Source organism: Orbicella franksi, chromosome 9, assembly GCF_964199315.1.
Source record: "Orbicella franksi chromosome 9, jaOrbFran1.1, whole genome shotgun sequence".
Taxonomy (NCBI): Eukaryota; Metazoa; Cnidaria; class Anthozoa; order Scleractinia; family Merulinidae; genus Orbicella; species Orbicella franksi.
Window position 1 is genome coordinate 13,024,830 of NC_138153.1, and position 21,644 is coordinate 13,046,473.

Consider the following 21,644-nt stretch of genomic DNA (forward strand, 5'->3'; position numbering starts at 1 on the left):
GAAATCTAAAATAAATCTGAAGGGAGTCGGTTTGTTCAAAAGAACAAAGAATGGAAGAAGTTCATTTAATATAAATGTAATCTACGAATGTTTTTAGCCATGCTCTACTTGCACGAATCCCATAATACACTCTTTTACCCCCAAAAAATTTGCATAGGCATTGTTTTCCGATTTCTCTTGGGACATCTCCATGCCCCAGGAGAAATTGTAAACAATGATTATGCAAAATTATGGTCGGGGGGGGGGGGGGGGGGGTAAAAAAAGGTGTATATGGGATTTGCGCAAGTAGAGAATTGTTTATTCCAGCTCGAAAAGTGGTCCAGAGGATATCATAATTTTGTGGCTAATCACTTTTTGCATTTTTAAAGCGCAGTATGATTTGCATCATTGTTCAGTGATCTATGTTTAGCGTGAGTATCAGTTAATAACAGATGACAAGGAAAGACAGACATCGGGCAACCAAGAACGGTGATGGGCCTTGTTTTAGCCTTGATGTCGTTATGGTGACGGCTTAGAACAAGGCTGTCCGTAACCCCTTCGTGTAAGTTCTAAATATCTATTTGACTAATACGTGATACATTGCACGTGTACCTTGATGGTAAACGAGATCAACTAAATTATGATGTATCTATTTTTTTCATTTTTGAATTTTGAATAGGCTCTCGTGTTCTGATAGGAAATCATTTAAGTGTTGTGCACATGCGTTGTTATCTCAATGTTCTGTCTTGCATTCTACCTGCGAGATCAAAGGAGCTGATGCGAAATTGCATATCTGGCTGTCTCCACATCATTCCATGTATTAATATAAGATTTCAGATCATTTTCTAACCTGCTGTAAAATTTTAAAGGTGTAGCATAAAAACGACAATTTTCAACTCTATCTGCAAAGAGAAAATAATTCATGGCAAAGTCATCAAAGCTCATTTTTCCTTGAAATTTTCGTGGAATGCGCAATTTATTTGTTCTCAACATGCTGGACACACGGCGTTTTGCACTCCTGCTCCCTTAAAGTTTTAATTTCTGTCGTAACTTGTGAATAATTTAAAATTTTCGTCCATCCAAGCAGTATCCATCGTCCATCGTCCATCCAAGTAGTATCTCTTCATTGCAGCAATTATGAGTTTATCTTGTGAACATTATACATCCTTTGAGATAACTGTAATATATAGATTTAGGTCAGCTTAAAAACGTAGCTCCTAGGGCGGGTTGCTCAGAGCCAAATTAAGCTAACCCAGGAAAAGGTAGAATTTTGATTTGAGTTTTGTAACTTTGCGTTGAGGTTTTCTGTATATTGTTTGGCCTCAGTTCTGTTTTGAGTTTTACTAATCACTATATTCACAAAACAAAGCAGCAAAAAACCTTGGTTTGGAAGAAAAAGTTATAATTCGGTTAACTTTTAATCCTGGGTTAGCGTTAACCGGCTTCCGGCTTAATCCTGCCCTGTTTTCAACAAGTTAACATGAGATGAGCCAATCGAGCGATCCAATCGAAAAACCAGCACTTGGTCAGCGGTCAACTTCAAAAAAACACGTGGCCTCGATGAACTGTAAACTTGAGCCCGCGATATCGTCACATGCCACTTGTCAGCGGATACCTTGATTCGACAGGTGTCAATTGATCATAACATGGATGTCCAATATCAAAGAAGTACACGGTAAACCAAGGCTGTATGTCTCTGTCAACCTATTATTTGGAGCATGGCCGCCATGTTGCGCTACTCTGTCGTCGTCGTCGTCGCCGTCGCCGTCGCCGTCGTGCGTATGCGCCCACGAGCAATACCGCTAGGCATGATAACCATGAGAAAATCAACTCATGGGTTTCCTTTTCTTTCCTATATGAGTATGGGGTTCCGCTTGGCGGATAATTCAATTGGATAAATGTTCATATATATATTTAACAAAAGCTGATAAATACTTGTCGACATATCTGCATCTCTAATATAAGCTACAGGTATAACTTACAGTACCGCATGGCGATCGACACAGCATTTACTTGTTTTGAGTCGAATAAGCTCACTTTTCTGTTATTCTTGTATGTTTTGCTGTACTAGTTCAGTGGGGAACATTCAAATGGGAAAGCTCCGGCGTAGATTAGTGATTGAAACCATAACAATCCCAGTAGACATATAGCTATTATAGTTCGTATCATACATCACAGTTTATGTTCTTTACATTATTGGAATTTAAAAAGAGCCGCCTTTGTGAAATGTAAAATGTGATGTCTTTGCTCACAATGTATTCGCGTTGCATACCAGCCCTTCATATTAACGCTATAATATTGTATACATCGTTAACTTCGTCTAATTTTCTACATTTGGCGTAGTAATTATACTTGTATAAAGAGTCGTTGGTGTGTAGTAGACAACCAAAACGTTTAACTGGGAGATACAAAAAGAAAGAAATGGACTGCTACGCTGAAAAAATGAAAACCATATGACCAAACTTTATGATGGACTGGCATCTATCTTGCACTATATAAAAAACTAACGAGTGCAACAAACAAAGTAGATCATGAGGGTTACAGTTTTGTGTCACGTCACAGGTCCATAACAACACGGGCAACTTATTTCAAGAGCTGTAAACACAAGATTACGTCAGCCTAATAATCAGATTTGCCATTAGCTTTGCAATTTAAACAGAAACAAGATTATAATTAAAAAGAAACCCGATTATAGTTATTATTTTTAAGAGTATCATTTAAAGTTAATGTCCCTAGGAGCGACCAAAAAATAACAGTAACCTTTTTTTTTTTCATTATTTTGACATAATTTTTTTTCTTGCGTTTCATGATCATTCGTCGGCAAATGTTCAACAACCATCCATTCTCATTTTAGACGAGATTTTTCCATTTTTAGTTATTAAATAGTTTTTTCTTTGACAATTGTTTACGTTATGAAAATTGAATGGCTTATCCCATTTAAAGCCTGGTGTCGAAGCATTCAGCGAACTCTTCAATTTTATCAGAGCCGGGCGTCGTTCTCTGCAAACGATGGCTTGACTCGAACCCTTTTTTGTTTAAATCGATGATGACCGAAGTACCGTTCGCTTCCATTACACGAGGTCTGATTTTCAAGGAGCAAAATAATGCCTGAAGTCCTTGTCGGTAATTTGTAGTAAAACTGAAGATGACATAGGGATTTATAGCATTATTGGCGTGGGCCAAGATGACGATATACATATATACAGTTTTTATAGTACAAGACGGGTTTAGATCCCAGTAAAGGAGAAATAAATACACAAAAACATTAAATGGTAGCCAAGATATGGCGAAAACTACGATCACAGCAATGACTGTCCTTAAGACATTTCTAGTTCGCCTGTTCCAAGAATTCTGCCGGTTGGTGGAAAAACGGATCCCTTTGACTTTACGTTCTCGTAACCGCACGATAATAATGGAGTACAGAATTGTCAAAGTAATCATAGGCAATATAAAGAGAAAAAAGGACAATACGATGAAGTATTCCTTGATAACGTTATCCATTTCATAAAGTGGAGCCCAGCTATAAATACAAAGGGTTTTGTTTCCTTGAACGGATAACCTCCAGGTGTAGATATATGGCGCGTGGAATCCAAACCCCACAATCCAAGTAAGAAAGATAAAGATACGTCTTACAGAAGGCGTGACGAAATTGGGTTTCAAAGGGAAAACGATGGATCGAAACCTGTCCACAGCTATCACAACTAAGCTCTCAATAGACACAGTAGTGGAGATGTCCTGGATGATGTACGTCACTCTGCAGAGTGCTTCTCCGAGAAAACCATCGACGTGCCATTCATAGGGACTGGAGAGTATTTCTGTTATCCTACGAGGAGCTCCTGTAAGCGCAAAAAGAACGTCCGAACACGCCATGTTCAGAATGAAGTAGTCCACCATTGTGCGTAGGTTTTTTTCTTGGCAAAAGACAGCAGCAATGAGCGAGTTTCCCACCAAACTCAAGACGAGTATAGCGACATAAGCAAACGTTTGACCGGCCTTTGCATTGGCGTCTAAATTGAATGAATCCGAATAACATATTTCGTCAGAAGAATTTTGTGGAGTTGAACCATTCCCATCCATATGTTTTAACGCTGATCTCGAAACAGTTCGTCTAGGTGGAGATTTCCTACGACGCTGCCCGAAAGTCGATGTTAAGCACTTCACTCACCCGTGACAGAGTGCCAAGGATGTTGTTGCAGGATCTCTCTAATAAAGATATAATTGACAGAAAAACTTCTGATGTGATATTAATATCCGTGGCTCTGAACTTAAGAACACATTCATCCGGGTAAAATCTCACTAGTACTGGTTGCTTCGGTTAAATAGGAAATTGGAACATACTCAAGCGATCAATTTTACACGTTGCCTGCTCAGTTAGCCACTTAAAACAGAGCCCGCAAATGAACTTTCACATTATGCTGGCTGAAAGCTACAGGTCTAGAAATTTGAATTTCATTTTTAAGGTAGATCAATATCTGAAAACAAATATGAGTGCATTGGCCAATTTTATGTGCGAAAACATAAGTAAACACAGGTGACAGATGGGTGGGAATTTTAATATATTATTCATTTCCTTCATATGTGTATATTTCTTTTGATTTTATACCATCACTGAATATCAGAATATAATCAATTATATTGAGATATTGAAAACACCCCCAAATGTTTTTTCTTTTTATTTCTGTCTTTGGTATTTTTCTTCGAGGAAGTCTGCAAGATTACCTTAAACGGAAAAGAGGATTAACAAGCAGGTGTCAAGTGATTAGAATGGTGTATATTCAAACCCAAAATGATCAATACTTCGGAATATCCACGACCAGATAAAATCAAGCTTAAATTGTTGCTATAACTGGGTTATGTAACCATCGTGTTAAGTACAACGTAAACCGCTGCTTACCGCATTGCTTTGGCTCGAGATAGGTGGCGTGGCTATATAATTGCTTTTTTTACCGACATCCAAAATTACAAACGGTAATATATTGATAGCAGTAATCGATAGATGGCGGTTAGCGTCAAAATTCAACGACAGCAATTCAAGGAAAATCGTCATTTAAAATGTAGCTGCTTGCGGTATCTTATATCGCTTCCTTAGCTTCCAAACGAGAAGCACTTTCTTGTGAAGCATGTAAACAGGGCTATAAATATAATGTACGATACTAAGCCAATGAATTAAAGGACAAAAAAGAAGGAATAATTGCATGTACACCCATTCAAGAATTTCGTTGTTCTCAATTCCGTCAATTATTAGTTTAGGCGCACTTTCAGTCCCAGTACACCAGTAAACACTTACCGGAAGTTCCCGAAAAGGGTTTCGAAGCTAAGAGGCTGTATATCAAATGTGAAAACGTCGTTGCAATACTGAATTGGACGCCACATCTGAGTCAGATCTAGAACCCTAGAGAGTTTTTAGCTCCCTCACTGATGAGAATTATTATGATAATTATCGCAGCAAAAAAAAAACGCCGAGCTTGAACCAACTCACAAAAATACGTATTCATATACAAGCTAATCTTAAAGCCTGTGATTCAAAGACGCGATTCAGTCTAGGTTGCCATATCTTCCCTAACAGATTATAATGTCAAAATCATCTCCACTGTTTTTTAAACTTTTTATGTACTAATTGCGTTTAGGAGAGTACGTGAAGAGGACATCGTGGGATAATAATTTTCTCATTACCATGAGGCATCAGATAGGTTACAAAACAACTGATCAGTGCTGCAGGGTGAGAAGCAACGGGTTTAATTTACAACGGCACTCTTTTTTATGACACTTATTTCAGAGAAATTTAACTCAAAGGATTTGCTGCCTTGACACAAGAAGATAAGTATAAAAGTTGGTAAAGGCACAGAACTATTTTCATAAACGATTTGAAATTCAAATTTTTTTCACTTGAATTGTGACTTCGTCTAAAATACCACTTGAATAACACAGCATCCACCTCTTAGAGTGAGATTTAGAATTTAAATGCTCTTAAGTCCAATCGGGATATATCTTCCATATTTCTCGCAGACCGTCTACTTTCTTATGATCTTCATTTCCTCCAGCTAAACCGGCAATCCAGAAAAACGCAGCTCTATCGGAATTGCTAATTTTTCAATTTCGTGTCATTGGAAGCAGAGTCGCAAGTGGACACAAGTTTCCACGTTGTATCGACTTACTATTTCGTTTGGCTAGGAATGGTGTGCACATGCGTTGAATTGTGATTATACATCCATTTAGATTGAGATTTAATTTTCACCTAAATCAACGCAAACCTTCCGTGGTCTGTCTGACTACCCGACGTAAACCGCTCAAGTTGGACTTATATTACAGGCACTCGATAACATTTTTTGAAACCAGTGGTTTCAAACTGAATTTGACAAACATTGTGATGTTAACCTTTACACCAGCTAGTCCAAGTCGTTCTCCAACCCGGAACAGGGACCGAACCTTGCAAGACTAAGCAAGCCTTTACAAACTGTAAAATGATTTATTTTTGTTATGGAAACTTATTGGGTGAACTTGCAAGAAAACCTGCCAGACCGTCTCGTCAGCCAACGCAACTGGCTTATTTGCCCGAATTCATATTTCAAAACCTGTAACTACTTCACACTTAAGCTGGAAACAGTCTTACGAATGCCACTGGCAATCTAAATTAAAACACAGAGAAAAAATGTAGCAAAATGTAAATTTTGAAAGTAATGTAACGCAGATTTTAAGGCAAAGACAGTGGTACCTTTTTTTGAGAAAAACACTGGCTATTCTTTGTTGGTTACTTAGCATATTTTATTAACCTGTATTAATAGATGCACTGTTTGAACAAGAAACGATTTAAACAAAAATAATGTCGACACTGAAACCTCCTTCGTCTGTCTGCTCTCTCTGTCTGCCCTCCTTTTCATTTTTCCAGGATTAAATTTCCTTCTTTTAAGCCACTAACTTAATTTGTTCATGTTAAAATCAGGCAATTCTTTGTTTAAAATAAATGGGGCAATTTTGCAGAGTTTACACAGGCCAGAGTTATCTTTAACAGCAATCGCACAAGCGGGAGTAATTTTAATTTAGAAATTATAATGCAATCCCTCTCACGACAGATGGCTGTAGATGTTTTGGCACGAAATTTGGTATGTACAATACAGGGATGACAGTCAATCAGTGAAAACTGAAATAAAGAAGCAATATTTTCGTTTTTATCGCGCAGAGGAAATGCCTGCCTATAAATATTGTAAAATTACCTTTAAAAATTAGTCGGTTATTGGCACTGTTCAGTTTATTTTAGTAATGCAACTGTACTTCCATTGCTGTGAAATTAATAATTTAAACCAATTACCTCACGAAAGTTCCGGGCGGTAGGAAGGTCTTCGGCAAAAAAGAAAGATTAGGTTTTTTCAAAATTCTAATGGTGATATTGAAATATCTTAAGATTTGAATGCTTGTGCTCCACAATTCTGCGTACGTATCAAAGAGAATTTTTTTCGTCATAATCTCTTCGTCGCCTGTTTATTACTCAGGTCAACGTTTTCAACTCAGTTGTTTAAAATTACAAGATACAATTGTCAGGTTTTGACCTACGGAGATATATATAGTTTAAACTAACTATTGTTTAATAAATTCATGAGATGTTAATTTCCCCAGGTTTTTTGTTATTGCCAAAGGAAACGAGACTATAGTTTGTATTCCGAAAGAAACAATGTTAATTGAACGTGTAAGGTGCAAACTGTGGACGAATCGTTTGCCAGCTCGTTAGTAAGCTTTCGCACATTTCCAATTGTTACAATGATTTTCAATAGCATTAGTTTTAGAATTGTGTCGGATTATAAACAGCTTTAGATGTGTGAATTTTAAATTGATTTCAGGTTTCTAATGAAAGCAATATATCATGTTTATCTCCTGTGCAGGAAAGTCAATCCTTTAAGTGGACTCATCCAGTATTATTCAGCGTTTGCGGATAAAGTGCTACCAGCCATTTTATGACATAAAGATCTGCAGTTACAAATACTAGTATCTCCAAATTTACGGATCATTTGTAATCAAAGATGTCCGCCAATGACACGATGAATAATGTGTCACATCCGTGTGGTTTTCCGGCAGACCCGTCAACAGAAAAAGCGTGGAAAACGTTTGCGTATTCCGTCATTGGCTTCGGCTCTTTACTGGGGAATTCCCTCGTTATCCTCATCATTTTCAAGATCCGTGGCATGAGATCCACCATAAATTACTTCATATTAAACATGGCGGCTTCTGACGTCCTCTTCACCGTCTTTGTTATTCCGCGCTTGTTATCAGATCTTCATTCAGCGCCATACAGATGGTTTGTGGGGGGAGTGCTCGGCTCCTTCCTTTGCAAGTTTGACTTCTTCATCCAAGATGTCTCGACGGCCGTTTCCATCCTCAGCTTGGTGGCGATCGCGGTTGATCGTTTCTACGGTGTGGTTTTCCCGATGAAAGCGAGCTTAATGAGCAGTGGTGCATTCCGCCGTAGGATTTTGGCAGCCACTTGGTTTGTGGGCGCTCTGTTGCACTCGCCATACTTCTACGCTTACAAGCTCTACGATGACGCTTTCTGCAAGTACAACTGGAGTCCTTTCCTAGATCACGACAAGACGTCAACAGTTTATTTTTTGATAATGTCTATCACCTTCTTTTTCTTCCCAGGCACCATTCTGACAATCGTCTATAGCATAATCATCGTTACTCTGAAGCGCCAAAAGTTCCCGGGCAACCAGTCTGTAAAAGACAAGAAGAGGGTCGCCAAACGCAACCGAAGCGTATTGCGAATGGTCGTCGCTGTCGTAATTGTCTTCATATGCTGCTGGTTACCCTTCAACGTATCAATGTACATCGCTCTCTTTCAATGGGGCCCCAATGTCCCATGCTATGCCAGTTCGTTATTTTTCTGGGTTATTTTTATTGCCTATTCAAACGGCTGCATAAGCCCCTGCCTGTATTTTATCTTCAATGAAAATTTTCGCCAAGGATTTACAAAAGTATTTTTCCGCGGAGGAATCCGCGGTTCCATTCGAAGTAACCTGCGTTCCACTCGTCGCCGGACGGATGACGTAAGCCTCTCTACTGTTGAGCGGGTCCGACAACAGAGCATTTAAGGTCCTGTCACCACGAAAAGGAGATGTTTAAAATGCACCGCAATAACGCAACAGGAAGACTGACCTGGTAGAAATGGTGTAATTTTGAAAAAAGAAATCGACAACTGGCAGGAAACCGCGAAGAGTTATCGAACATCAACAATAGGGAGCGGGAAAAAAACACTTGGCTTTAAACCGAGGCTGGCTCAAAGCTTTACTGGTATTCGTTTGATATTTCAGTAAAACATTGTTGATGTTCAGCATGAACTGAATATCAGTTAAGAATTGCTCACTAATTCCAAGTTTCGAAATACTTTGTATGTTATGTTTTAAAAAGGCAAACATTGAGACAGAGAAAGGGCGAAATTCAATTAACTGTCTCGCTAAGAACACAGGAATCTAGGAAGAACCTTAATGTTATTTTATTAGTTGTGAACATGACAGATACTGTACATATATGTACGGTAATTACGATTTTAAGATTGCAAATACTGTGCATTTTTCATCGCGTAAACATAGACGATTTAATAAACGTTTGGAAGATTTATTGTAATAGCGCCTAAAGAACATTTCCACGCTCAAAGTGCTGGTCCTCCAATATGAGCCGTTTTTTGTTAAACTTAAAAAGAAAAACATAATTTACAACATTGAACTCATCGTTTCTTAAATTTTAGCTGAGTAGATATAAACAAGTTTAAACAAAACTAACTTAACAGTGCATTTTATGCAGCTGCACCTGGTATCTTGCGAAATGTTGCATGTACATTCATAAAAGATTAGCTGTAAGCATATTTTATTCCTTGAGTTTTGAGTTTACATATTATTAGCAACGGCAACATTGAATCATTTATCTTTCCAATATTAATACTTTGCTCAACTAATTACATCGGCGCAGAACATAATGGTTATTTCATGGGTTTTCTTTGTAATGCTTTGGGAATACTAGTTGAGGAATTTTTCAAGAGAAAAATATCATTACTTAGTATAGAATAAGCCCTTCAGCGGGAAATGGTATCAAATATTAAAATAGTTTCGCGGAACTGTTTTAGCCGGTATGCTGTAAGGAAGCTTTGGAGTAATCGTATTATAACCAATAAAAATGGCCTGCTAGAGGAGAAATTTGTAAAACATATAGCGGAAAATTATATTGGTGTAAGTCATTAAAAGTAGCATGCAATAGACTTTAAAAGGAATAAAACTCACTATTACTTTTATGGCAAATTTTATGGCATTTTCAAAATAACTATTTTCTAATTTCCAGCCTTTTTAAAAAAAAAAAAACCAGACAAATCAACAAATACCCTTCTTAATTGTTGTTGTTGTTTTTTCCTGTTTTGGGACATGTTCGACTGTTGCGAAAGAGTGGGCACACTTACACTGTATACTGTATGCAACTCTACATGACGCAGAGAGATGGCGTTCACCGTCCGTTTTCCACCCCTTTCCCTCGCCACGATGCTGTAGCAATTCACTAGTACTCCTGCATATATATGGAGAGAGGCACCGTGAGAGTCAAGTGTCTTGACCAAGTACGCGTTAACGGAAAACCGCTCTACATACGATATATAATATAGACTCTGCAACAAGGAGAAAAGCAACTTTCACCTTAGAACAATACACCATTTGCCTACGTTTATTGACGAATCCTTAGCTCAGAGTAACAAGAACTGAACTTGAGAACAATGAATAAGAAACAAACAATACTAGAAATAAAGAACGAAAACCTCATTTAAAGTCTATAGAAGTAAAATATTGCCACAGCAGCTGACATATCGAATGATACTATTGTAGAAACGATATAAAGCTTAAAGACCCGGGAAAACAAAGGCCCCGTCCTCACTACGGCAGAGGAATGTGGCAAGGAAGATTTCGCTCTGAAAACGCATCAAATGTTTCCCGACCACACTACGCCGGAGGAATTTAAAAAACGCTACAATCACCCGTCATTTTCGATTTGCGTTTGAGGAAAACTCGGATAGGGAAATCACATGATTATTGTGAGGTCATCGTTTTCAAAAAGTTCAGTTTTAAAAATGTCTGCTGTCCACACGAAAATGAAAAGCACTGTTTTCAATTCCCTCCGGTTTTAAAAGCGTTTTCGAAAAGCTCCGTTTTCGCGACGGATCAGTGTGGACGGTAGGCCTAAACGTAGAATTAGCTGCGTTTTCAAATTCCCCCGGATAGTAGTGTGGACTGGGCCTAGGGTTAATGATTACGCCGAATTCAAGCACTGTTCTCAGACAAGGTAAGACAGGTGTCAGGTCAAAGTAACACTACGACATACGCTTACAGAAGACTAAGGCACCGCAATATAAAAGGAAAATATTGAACTGAGCTTCAGGTCTGAGTGCTATCTTAAGACCTTGACGGGACTGACTGCGTTTTGTAATTTTACATTTTTAAAACAAACATTGTGTTTGGTTTTCTAAAAATTAAATAAAAATATATCTTCAATAACCGTAACGTTGCTCAAATCAATTTTGAGCTGACTTAAATTAAACGGTACAATCCGTGCTGTCCAGCCCAGTTTGTCAACTGCATAAAAACTCAGCTGAAATTACTGGAAGAGATAAGACGAGTTTTTTCGGCTAAACTTACAAATTGATTTACGCGGTAGCCTTACAAAGAAACGAAAGTTAATTGCCTGTTTTATTCCATCCACAAAATGAAAAAGGCAATTAAAATTTTTAAAATATCGTTCAATGATTCGGGCAACGACACTTAAGAGAAAACATTACAAAATAATGCTGTTGATGTGATTTCCAAAACTCGCAAAAAAAGTTTCTACTTTTTATGAAGCTCTGTGTGATTAGACGCCCGAATGGGTGTCTGTAGGCCGTTCAGTGGTCACTTCAGTGAGTTGGAACCTGAAGCACTACCGTGTGCGTACCGTGTAATCGTACCGTACCGTATAAAGTGTACCATTTGTATCTGCAGCTGCTCTTATGTATCGTAGGTGCACCGAAAACGCCGCGGTAGTCAGCGGGATAGCGTTTTCGGCCTTTCCTTTTAGAGACTTTCGTCTCGAATATATGATTGCTTCTGTAACACGTCCAAACGGTCCATCTTCAAACACAAATGTCACTGTTGCTTATCAGCCGATCGCTGAAAGAACGTTTTCTTTTAATAAGATTAAGTTTTAGATCTTACTAGATTGGGGCTGTTGATAGAGGTCATTGAGTATGCAAGCTTCCAATTCAACTATCTTTGTGAACGTTTATGTTTGTCACGCATTTTGAGTGCGTTTACATCCCGATTTCAACACTCACACATTCGGGCATTGAGTAATTTTTTCGGGCAAGAAGGTCACCACCCTCCCAAGTCCGAAGGTGCCCGTACGCCTATGCCTGACACAGAACTCTCTTGATTTTCAGTATTCCGAAGTAACTTAAAGATATTCCGGCTAAACTTACTTGGATATCGTTTTAGACCCAGTTGAACAAATTCAGGGATCATTTCGGAGCAGGTTCCTGATTTTCGTAGAACGTAAAATACTTTGGCTGTAGTTTTTGAGAGCGCAGCTGTGATGCTGAGATGATCGAGCTGGTCAGAAACATAAGAAGGCAACTGATTCATATTTTAGTGTGCTTCACTGATGAAATTTGGGGAGCACGAAAGAAACGTTAAATTTGATTTTGGTGCAGTCGAAAGAAACTCTAGGTTCTTGACTGCTTTCTAAACTTCCCAAATACATCACAACTCGACGATGTACGGCTAAAAGCAATGATAAATTAATCATTTTATAACATTGCCAATAGATAGATGGCGAAGCGACCTTAATTTTGGACACTAATGGGTATATTCCATTGAAATCTTAATGATCGGACAAACACAATACAGGCGTTTTGTTACCTTAAGAAAACTAAGGCCATATTTCACCTTCAAGGATGCCATGACAACAGAAAATATAAAAAACAGAATACATTTTAATGCCGCGTTTTTATTTATCTAAGTAATACATTATTTATCTGTTTCCTTAATTTTTCTAACTTTCCATTTACTTGCTTTTCTTTTGCTATGAACTTTCTTCTATCTCTTGTTGGCATTTAACTTCTGGAACCTAGAAATGAAGCGGAAGTAGTTGTAAGATCGAAATACATGCATTATCATCAACCAGCCCACCCTGTTTATCTGTTGCTGTTGTTGATGTTGTTGTTTTTGTTTGTTTGTTTGTTTTCCTTCTTGTTTTAAGTTTGCAAGTTTTTTGTTGATTAGATCCTTATCGGCGTGCTAAGGAAGGATGGGGAGGTTGAGTAACTTGAATTTTAAATTGCCTGCAATGAAAATCGGCTATAAGTAAAAACCGAAAACTGAAGCATTCGCCACAGACGACGGTTTTTGCTTGCAGCCCTAATAGACGGATTCTGCTAACGTGTTTACATCCTTGTTGCCACTCAATTTAGATCATGTGATGATTCATTTGGGAGGTTACAATTGCTGCGTTTGTACATACTCCCATGCAATCAGTTGCGCGTAGCAAATTGCACAATTATACCCTCCCAAATGAATCATCACGTGGTCTGGATTGTGAGGTAACAAGCATGTAAACACGTTGACCGAATCCGTGTAATGATTTATTTACTTGCGTATTGGTACCATGATAACTGTTCATTGCTGGCTGCGCTCACTTACGATGCGCTTGAACTTGGAAAACTCGCAATTTGATTGGCTGCACAACATCATTAAATAAACACGAGAAGTGTGTGGCGATATTTATCTGAACCCTGCGATACAAATATATTCCCGCCGCTTCCCCGGAACGTGCTACATGAAATGAGGGAAATAAAGCTCAAATCACTCTCTCAACATCAAGCCCTGCAGCTAGATGGGAATAATTTCCCGAAGGCAAACACAATGCTAGCAAAAAGAGCCATTATGAAAGCAAACTCGAGAAACCGTACAGTAATTACAAAGGCAGCTAAGTGCGACGGATTAAACTTCAGAATTATATAGTTATTTCCGAAGGTGTAAAGACGGGAGAAAGGATTAATTTAACTGTTTTCAGACGAAATGACGGTGTTAGATTTACAATCAGGTACATTGCGTCACCCAGTGTATTCTTCCAAACAGGTTATCAGTCTGAATTAGAGCAAAAACAAAAAACACAAACACAAACAAACAAATCAGCTATTTTTGCTCGTAATGATTTAATCGAGAGAGTGCTGAAAAGAAAAAGATGAAGCAAATATTTCATAGGATTGATATTTCGTGTTATTTCACGGACTCAGCTTGTTTTGTCATTTACGTCTCACAAGTCCTTGTTTGGTTCACGCACTGTTACTATTTAAGTTGTGCTTTGCAAAACGAAATAACAGCGTAAACCATAACGCCTATTACTTAAACTTCCTCACATAATTATATTTTAGCTTTAACGCATAAGGAGAAATGATAATAGGCGAAATTCCGATGACATTATGGTATTATCGATAGCATGTTAAATTAACTTTTCATTCAAAATTTCTAAGTAACATGTACTCTCACAAATTAAAGACAACCAGATGGAGTTTGATCGAATTTGTACGAAAACTAAATGTTGAATAATTCAAACACAAACTAACCTTCTCAGTAACACTGATAAACTTGAAATCGTTTGGTAGCCTTCATTTTCTCTTTCCACAACCATATCTACCACATGATGGAGGACCAACTCGTGTCTGTGCTCTTTTCAGTTGCAGTTGACGAATCTTAGATGTAAAGAAACCTTTAGGAAACGCCTTTTTATGAGCATAGATTTCTCGTTTACCGCAGCCGAATCTTTCGCAAGGAGGCTGAATAATTCCAACGTTTCCTTTCTTGCTGAATGTCTCGGGCGCGGAGAATAAAGGATTATGGACTTGTTTGATCATTTCACCTGCAAGTAATACGAATGAAAAATTGTAAAACTCAAATCCACTTTACCTCTTTTCGCGGATGTAATCTTGCGGATAGCTACCTTTAAAAGTTGAGGAGAGCAAGTTATTACATAATATTTCGCGGCCACTGTTTTCGAAACTTGGCCATGCTTGGCTTTCAAAAGCCAAGTAAAACATTTGTAATCGATATCTGAAGTTTCTACTCGAAATTACGTTTAGTTGTTTTCAAGCTTTTGTTAAAGTAAGATTCCAAACTAGCTTTTAGTTTCGTTTTAAACCTTTCTTGATATACCAACATACAAAAGCGAAACCAGGTTGGTTCAATCAGATCTTAGGTAAAAAAAATTTCGATTTCATTGTTGAATTGTTTTAAAAAACACTAAGGCTAATTTGTGTCTGAAGCATGGTACTAGAACGAAATTCGTCTTGGAAACTGAATGAATGTCAATTTCCTTTAGAAAAAAGAGAAAGGAAATGGTGTCCTTTTGTTAGAAAAAGACCGGACTAGATTTGAGGACCTTTAAATGAAATATCTTCGACTGTCGTAAGATTACAGTTTGTTCCGTCTCTTCCTTTTTTCTTTCTCTTTTACATGGTTATTTTCAGCCAAGCATTATTACTGAGAATTTTTTTTCTTCAATTTTTGCCTACGTGTAATACTATTTTGAAAGCAGTTTTAACTATCGTTATAGTAAATCATTAAATAGCTTTCCCACCTTCGTGCATGTCTACATCTGGATACTCAGTCGTGGTTATATCTGCTGCTTCGTAAGTATCTACATCGTTTCCGTCATTTAAAAAGGCTAATCCATCCGAGAAAATGTTAAAGAGCAAAAGATAGGTGATAAATAACTTTAACGAAGAAGTAGACGCCATTGAGGTGGCAGTAAAACAAAGCTTGTTGGAACTACGTTTAGTTGATCGTCCATTTATGTAGGTTATGGCGTATCCGGTGACCCTGCAGAAGGATTATTTGCCTATTCGTCGCTGTTTAAGAATCTTTTGTTCGCTGATGTTTCAATGAATCCATCAGAAACTGGAGCGATTAAAGCGCTACTTTCGCCCTGACCTCAAAGAAAACATTTAACAAAGGACTAATAGCTGTGAACTTGGTATTAATTTACTTTGTGAATGTGAAAAAGTGAAAGCTTTCGGCAAATGCTAAATGAGAACAGGATGACAGTCGAGGAAGAAGTTGTTACAATCAACGCAAATACTGAACTTACGACAAAGAAACTTACGAAAAGCACAGTATGCCAGCTTGTCAGGGAAATAAGAGCAAAGTAAATAAGTTCAAACTCTTGTAATCCATTAAAAGCGTCAATTAGAATTTGCATTTTAACTTATTTACAAGTTTCTCTTTTCTGTTGCAGTTGACATCATAGACCAAATTTTACCATTCATTTATTATAAGGTATTCATATTTCATTTTAAAGTAACAAAAACCTGATGAACCTTTCCTTAACGAGTCACTTAATTTATTTCGAATGTTTCTCAGCTGTATATATGTGGGTTGTAGTGCTTCCTGATTTCTTTGTGTATAGGAACAGAAACCGGCATACGGTTTGGTTAGAATCTATTAAAAATTCATGTTAAAAAAAATGCTCTTTCGCTGACGAAGTTTCTGTCCACTGTAGGATATTTTCCGCGGCGAGACAATCGCCTATCGACTCTTGGTCGAGGTGTTAAACAGAAGCCAATTCTGCAAACGGATTTAATCTATATCATCCTTTAAACAAGCACTTTATGTCAATTTAATGGAAGCACGTAGTCGCTGTATTAATAGATACAAAAACGCAATTTCCATTCTTTTCGACAAGATCAAGTCACATCCGCATTTCAATTTTGTCCACTTATTGTTATCAGATGCAAGTGTCAAGATATCTTTTCCTGGGTGCAAAGAAAGGAAATTATGTTTTTTCAGCTCTTTGGCAAGCAGGATCTTTCAAGGCTAAATGTCCTAGGATGAAAGATAATAAAAATCATCCGAATTGGTTGATGTACATGGGTCAGTTTAGCTTTAGATAGTGATGAACTTGACGTGCAAAAGACTTATAGTCACATTTTTTCAGCCTAAAATATCAGATGAAATGATTAACTGAATAAACGCGAAATTTGAGCGCAAATAACTGGCTGCAGTAACAGTAACGATAAAGAAAGGCAGATTCAAAGCATGCATGTCAAGTGACTCGATCTCAGAAATCGGTTTCGCATCGGTTTATTTCTCTCAGTGGCACTTTTCAGCGTTGCTATAATGTCTTAAATTTAAGATATTCAGTCTTCGCCACGCAGACATACATGTAAACACGACAAGCATACAGGCTCTGTTATAATCGCTGAAATAACGCGATAGCCAGCGATTAAGTAATTGAACCTCACAAATAGTGCTTTATGTTTGCTAATGATTGACGTGATTTCTTCTTGAATAGATCAGGCTTTTTGACGTAACGGACATGGTTAAGCTAAGATAATCAGCTCATTGGTTCATTCGAACTGAGAAAGCATAACATTAACACCTAAGACATCGCCCACCTTTCCAACTACATTAAGTATTTTTCGTTCAGAGTGATCTGAGCATTTGCGACAACGTTCCTATTACTGCTGCCGCTGTTTTTTGTTTTGTTTTGTTTTTTTTTCCTGAGTTAGGATTTGAAAGAAGTCTACGTAAGAGCCGACTGACTACCAAACTAAACGTGTTCAACGAAAATAATGACAACGAAGGTGTTTGTTTGCTTGTTTGCTCTTTTCCCATTTTTCAGGATGTTTAAACCTTACTACAATCAATGGTCATAGAAGTAGAACCTTCCTTTCAAGTACATACAACCCACAGCCTGCAATCTACCTCCTGAACCACTTGATTTTGTACTAAACATTTACACGACATCACTTACCATGTACCGCTAATTTAAAATTTCTTACTCAAATTGTACTTCTAGCATAAAATATACCACGAATATGGGTTTCCTAACAAAGCACAAAAAACTGCGGAACCCTTGATATTCTTTGTTACCGATGTAATACACATTTCTACATTAGCAAAGTAACTTGCTATTTTGCAGCTAAATATTTGGTCTTAGGCTATCAACAGCGGGAGAGTTCACAGGCACTCCGATTAAACTGAATAATAAGTAAATCGTACTACAATAAATCGTTCAGACAGCATAAAAAAATGTTAGCTGAAACATATGTTCTTTTAAAAGCCGTGTTTTCTTAATTGCAAGGCGTGGAAAATGACTGAATATATATTTTTTGTTTTAGGTGATATATCTCCGTTAAAACGCTTTGACATATTTGTTATGTTCTGAATAAGTTGGGGAAAGCATTTTTTTTAATTACCCGATTCCAACATAATGTTTTGTAAATTTTTAGGCAATAGTCAGTTAGCAATTCTGACATGTGCAGACATGTATTGAAACTATTCCAAAAAATTTACATGATTCTGATAGGTCATATGGAAACCAATGCTAAAAGTAGAGTTGTGACCTGAGGACGCCCGAAGTAGGAGGCTAACCACAAGGTGTTAATAATCTTCATTACTCCGTTGTCATCTCCCTGTCTTACAACAAACCTCACCTTCATATAAATCAATATTACAACCGACTACTTAATAGAAATGCCCACAGTTTTAACCAGAGAAAAATTTCTTAACAGTGAGTGAAAGAGAGCTTTAGGATTGCCTGGCATGAACTTTTGGTGTATTTTGCTATCGACCACAAGGATCCTCTATGCATAGTTCTTGACTTTCTTTTCAATTCAGTTTTGTCTAATGGTCTTGGAGCTATGAGTCATTATCAAAAATAAACCAAGCCGATGAAGATAAAACTTTCAACTGTGAACTTTACAGTGCGCATAAGTTTAAATTTATGGTTAATGCATTGCGCATCCCTACTGCGCACGATTTTTGTGTCATTAGCGCGCACACATGAGCGCGTGCCCGTACAAAACGTAAGAGATTTCCCTCAAACTAAACTCGATAGCGAAATAAATGCTCTTTCTCTCTTAAAAGGAGCAAGGTGACCCCCACTTTTTATTTCCTAATTTTAATGAGAACAATATCCTCAATAACTGAGAAAAACATTAGCAAAAATCTATGGCTACTTTTTTGGCAAATGAAATAAATACTACAGATGGAGACACTGAACGGGCCTAACAGCGCATGTCCAAATTATGTTTCCTTTAAAAGGATAAAAAAAATGCAGGGTATGAATAAACAACCAAAGAAAGTCAAACTCTCTGTGACATAACACGCTGCATTGAAAGATAATCGAGCTTATTTATTCCGCACGGAGATTACCAAAAGTCACCTAAATAACCGTATTTGTCAGCATTGTGGCGTGAGAACAAGCACAGTGACCCCCTCTTTTTACTAAGTTTTTAATATCTCCTCGACCTGTAGCAACAGCATATCAAGTTTCATCGGAAATCTATGGCGGTTTCTTTTACTAGGGAATCACCTTAACTGAAAGTAAACTAAAAATACATTATTTCTTATTACCGCTGTTGCTTCAGCAACAAGCAGTAATTTTCGTTTAATTGCTTACGTACACCGGTAGACTAAGCTATGTTTAATGGCTTTTCTCTAACAAAATACTTAAATTAGCTATTTAACTACGGGTTCATTTTAGCTATAAAGCTTTCTGAAACAACGCCGACGTGAAATTGAGTCATTATGAAAGAGATAGGTTAATCTGAATGTAATAATGTTTGCCTTCCTCGAAAAATAAATTTTGTATCATTGTCTAAACTTAGTTTTAATGTTCGGGTTTTCATATTTCGTTCATCGGAATCTATCACCGAATTTATATCCTAACGCTACTCTTGCTCAGCCTACCAGCCTTAAGCCAATAACGTAAATGTTAGTTTAAACATATCCATGATACGAATTCATTTCAAATATAGCTCTCAACAAATATTTGCTGATAGAAAAGTAAAGGTTCTGTTGTGTGAAGAACTAAAAGAGAGCTTTTAATTTACGCGTAGGTTTCACTGCTAACAATTGGACTTTAGACTGACCTGAGGTCGAAATCTATCATGATGTCGACTCAGGCTCATTTTATCCCGACCCTTTTAAATTACAACAAACATCACCTTTATATAAATGAATATTACAATACTACGCAATGGAAATGCCTATAATTTTAACCAGAGAAAAAACTCTTAACAGTGAGTGAAAGAGAGCTTTAGGATTGCCTGCCATGAACCTTTGATGTATTTTGCCTGAGAAAGGCCCAAAACATATTTATGCCCGAAAATATAAACTGTATTACTATTATTATCACTATGAAGGGCATTGAGAAAACAAAAACTGAAATAAAGTACAACAAAACAATTTGAACAATCACGCGAGCGATTACAAGTTGAACTGCTTCTATTTACCCTCAATAAAAATACACAATATATCAAGCTAAGCTGACTATAAATTGCAAAGTCTTGCCATTTGAGCTTTCTACAAATGTAAAAGACGTGAAAGGAAAGTTCTATAAGCCTTAAAAAGTGTTGAAATTAATTGCACAATTACTAAACTGTCAGCGGGCTAAAATACATTTTAGCCCGCAAAATTCTCCATTTTAGACCGCAAAATGCGCCACAATGCCCGACAAAGTCATAATAAGAAAACAATATAACAATATTATAACCGCGTTCTATTCAACTTTGTTCTGCAACTTCATTTCAAAGTCTCAACAACATGTAAATTCGTCCAATCTTTAATAAGAGTTGCCTATTTAACCTGAACCGTTTATTACAGTATCATCACAACCTAGAAGAAGGGCAGGAGTGAAGTCAAATTACCTCAGAAGAAAGGCAAAACATGGCAAAAATGGCTGCCAAGTTGATTACGTACTTAGCCTGCACTCTTCTCGTGTTGGCACCATTTGTAACCAAATCTGATGCTTTTGGAAACGGACCCTCTGTTACTTGCCCGGATGGGAAGAAATCGTGCCATGAAAAAAAAATGTTAATGGTAAGAACCTATAAATAGTTTTTCTTTCTTTCTTTTTTTTTTTTTTGTTTCTTTTGTTTTTTACATTTCACTCAATACTGAGAGCTGCCATTTTGTACAGTTTTTCAATTTGATTTTTTGACCGCTTTCCTCAAAGCTAGAGAGCGAAAACAATATAAATTGCTTTCATATATTTCGCACCCTTTTCCCCTTGTAGGACAGAGACGACAATGCTCTTCGAGCCAAGCGCCGATTGTGTGATGCTGCTGAACGTATGGGCTGTAGAACTGAACGCTGAGTGACGCTAAGGACGAATAAAAGCTTATTAAACCACCAGCAGTCTTGGCCATGATGAAAAGATACCGAAATAATAAATTTGAATGAAGTCACAAATAACATTGTTAAGCATATATAGTGCATGACATGTAAATTAAAATTGAACGTTTAAAAATTATGTAGTTATGGTCTTGTTTTTTTTAAGTAAAATAAGCAGTTTTAAAGTGAAACTCCCTAAAGTGCAGATATACATGAGTCAGCTTTTTATAGTGATGAACTTGACGTGCAAAAGACTTATAGTCACATTTTTTCAGCCTAAAACATCAGATGAAATGATTAACTGAGTAAACGCGAAATTTGAGCGCAAATAACTGGCTGCAGTAACTGTAACGATAAAGAAAGGCAGATTCAAAGCATGCATGTCAAGTGACTCGATCTCAGAAATCGGTTTCGCATTGGTTTATTTCTCTCAGTGGTACTTTTCAGCGTTGCTATAGTGTCTTAAATTTAAGATATTCAGTCTTCGGCACGTAGACA

At 37.3% G+C, this 21,644-nt stretch overlaps 3 protein-coding genes and 1 long non-coding RNA gene across 4 annotated transcripts; 2 read left to right on the forward strand and 2 right to left on the reverse strand.

Moving 5' to 3' along the window:
- Positions 1-2,720: 2,720 nt before the first annotated feature.
- Positions 2,721-4,260, reverse strand: LOC145498774 (somatostatin receptor type 2-like). Its single transcript, XM_081478702.1, has one exon. The coding sequence runs from the start codon at positions 4,054-4,056 to the stop codon at positions 2,917-2,919; it is 1,140 nt and encodes a 379-aa protein (XP_081334828.1). The 5' UTR covers positions 4,057-4,260; the 3' UTR covers positions 2,721-2,916.
- A 3,731-nt stretch (positions 4,261-7,991) lies between these two features.
- LOC145498775 (QRFP-like peptide receptor) lies at positions 7,992-9,911 on the forward strand. The gene has a single exon (XM_081478703.1). The coding sequence runs from the start codon at positions 7,992-7,994 to the stop codon at positions 9,057-9,059; it is 1,068 nt and encodes a 355-aa protein (XP_081334829.1). The 3' UTR covers positions 9,060-9,911.
- Positions 9,912-12,968: 3,057 nt separating this feature from the next.
- On the reverse strand, positions 12,969-16,051 carry LOC145498145 (uncharacterized). The gene is made up of 3 exons (XM_081478027.1): positions 15,607-16,051; positions 14,597-14,889; positions 12,969-13,098 (listed from the first exon to the last, which is right to left on the reverse strand). The coding sequence occupies exons 1-2, from the start codon at positions 15,764-15,766 to the stop codon at positions 14,639-14,641; spliced, it is 411 nt and encodes a 136-aa protein (XP_081334153.1). The 5' UTR covers positions 15,767-16,051; the 3' UTR covers positions 12,969-13,098; positions 14,597-14,638.
- A 4,583-nt stretch (positions 16,052-20,634) lies between these two features.
- On the forward strand, positions 20,635-21,293 carry LOC145498649 (uncharacterized). Its single transcript, XR_014050879.1, has 2 exons — positions 20,635-20,852; positions 21,049-21,293. It is a non-coding gene; the product is annotated as an uncharacterized LOC145498649 (long non-coding RNA).
- Positions 21,294-21,644: the final 351 nt, after the last annotated feature.

Excerpts from the sequence above, each read along its gene's own strand:
- LOC145498774 (XM_081478702.1), bottom strand. The coding sequence starts at position 4,056 with ATGGATGGGAATGGTTCAACTCCACAAAATTCTTCTGACGAAATATGT.
- LOC145498775 (XM_081478703.1), top strand. The coding sequence starts at position 7,992 with ATGTCCGCCAATGACACGATGAATAATGTGTCACATCCGTGTGGTTTT.
- LOC145498145 (XM_081478027.1), bottom strand. The coding sequence starts at position 15,766 with ATGGCGTCTACTTCTTCGTTAAAGTTATTTATCACCTATCTTTTGCTC. Across the intron at positions 14,890-15,606 it reads AGATGTAGACATGCACGAAG|GTGAAATGATCAAACAAGTC; the intron begins GTGGGAAAGCTA and ends TATTACTTGCAG.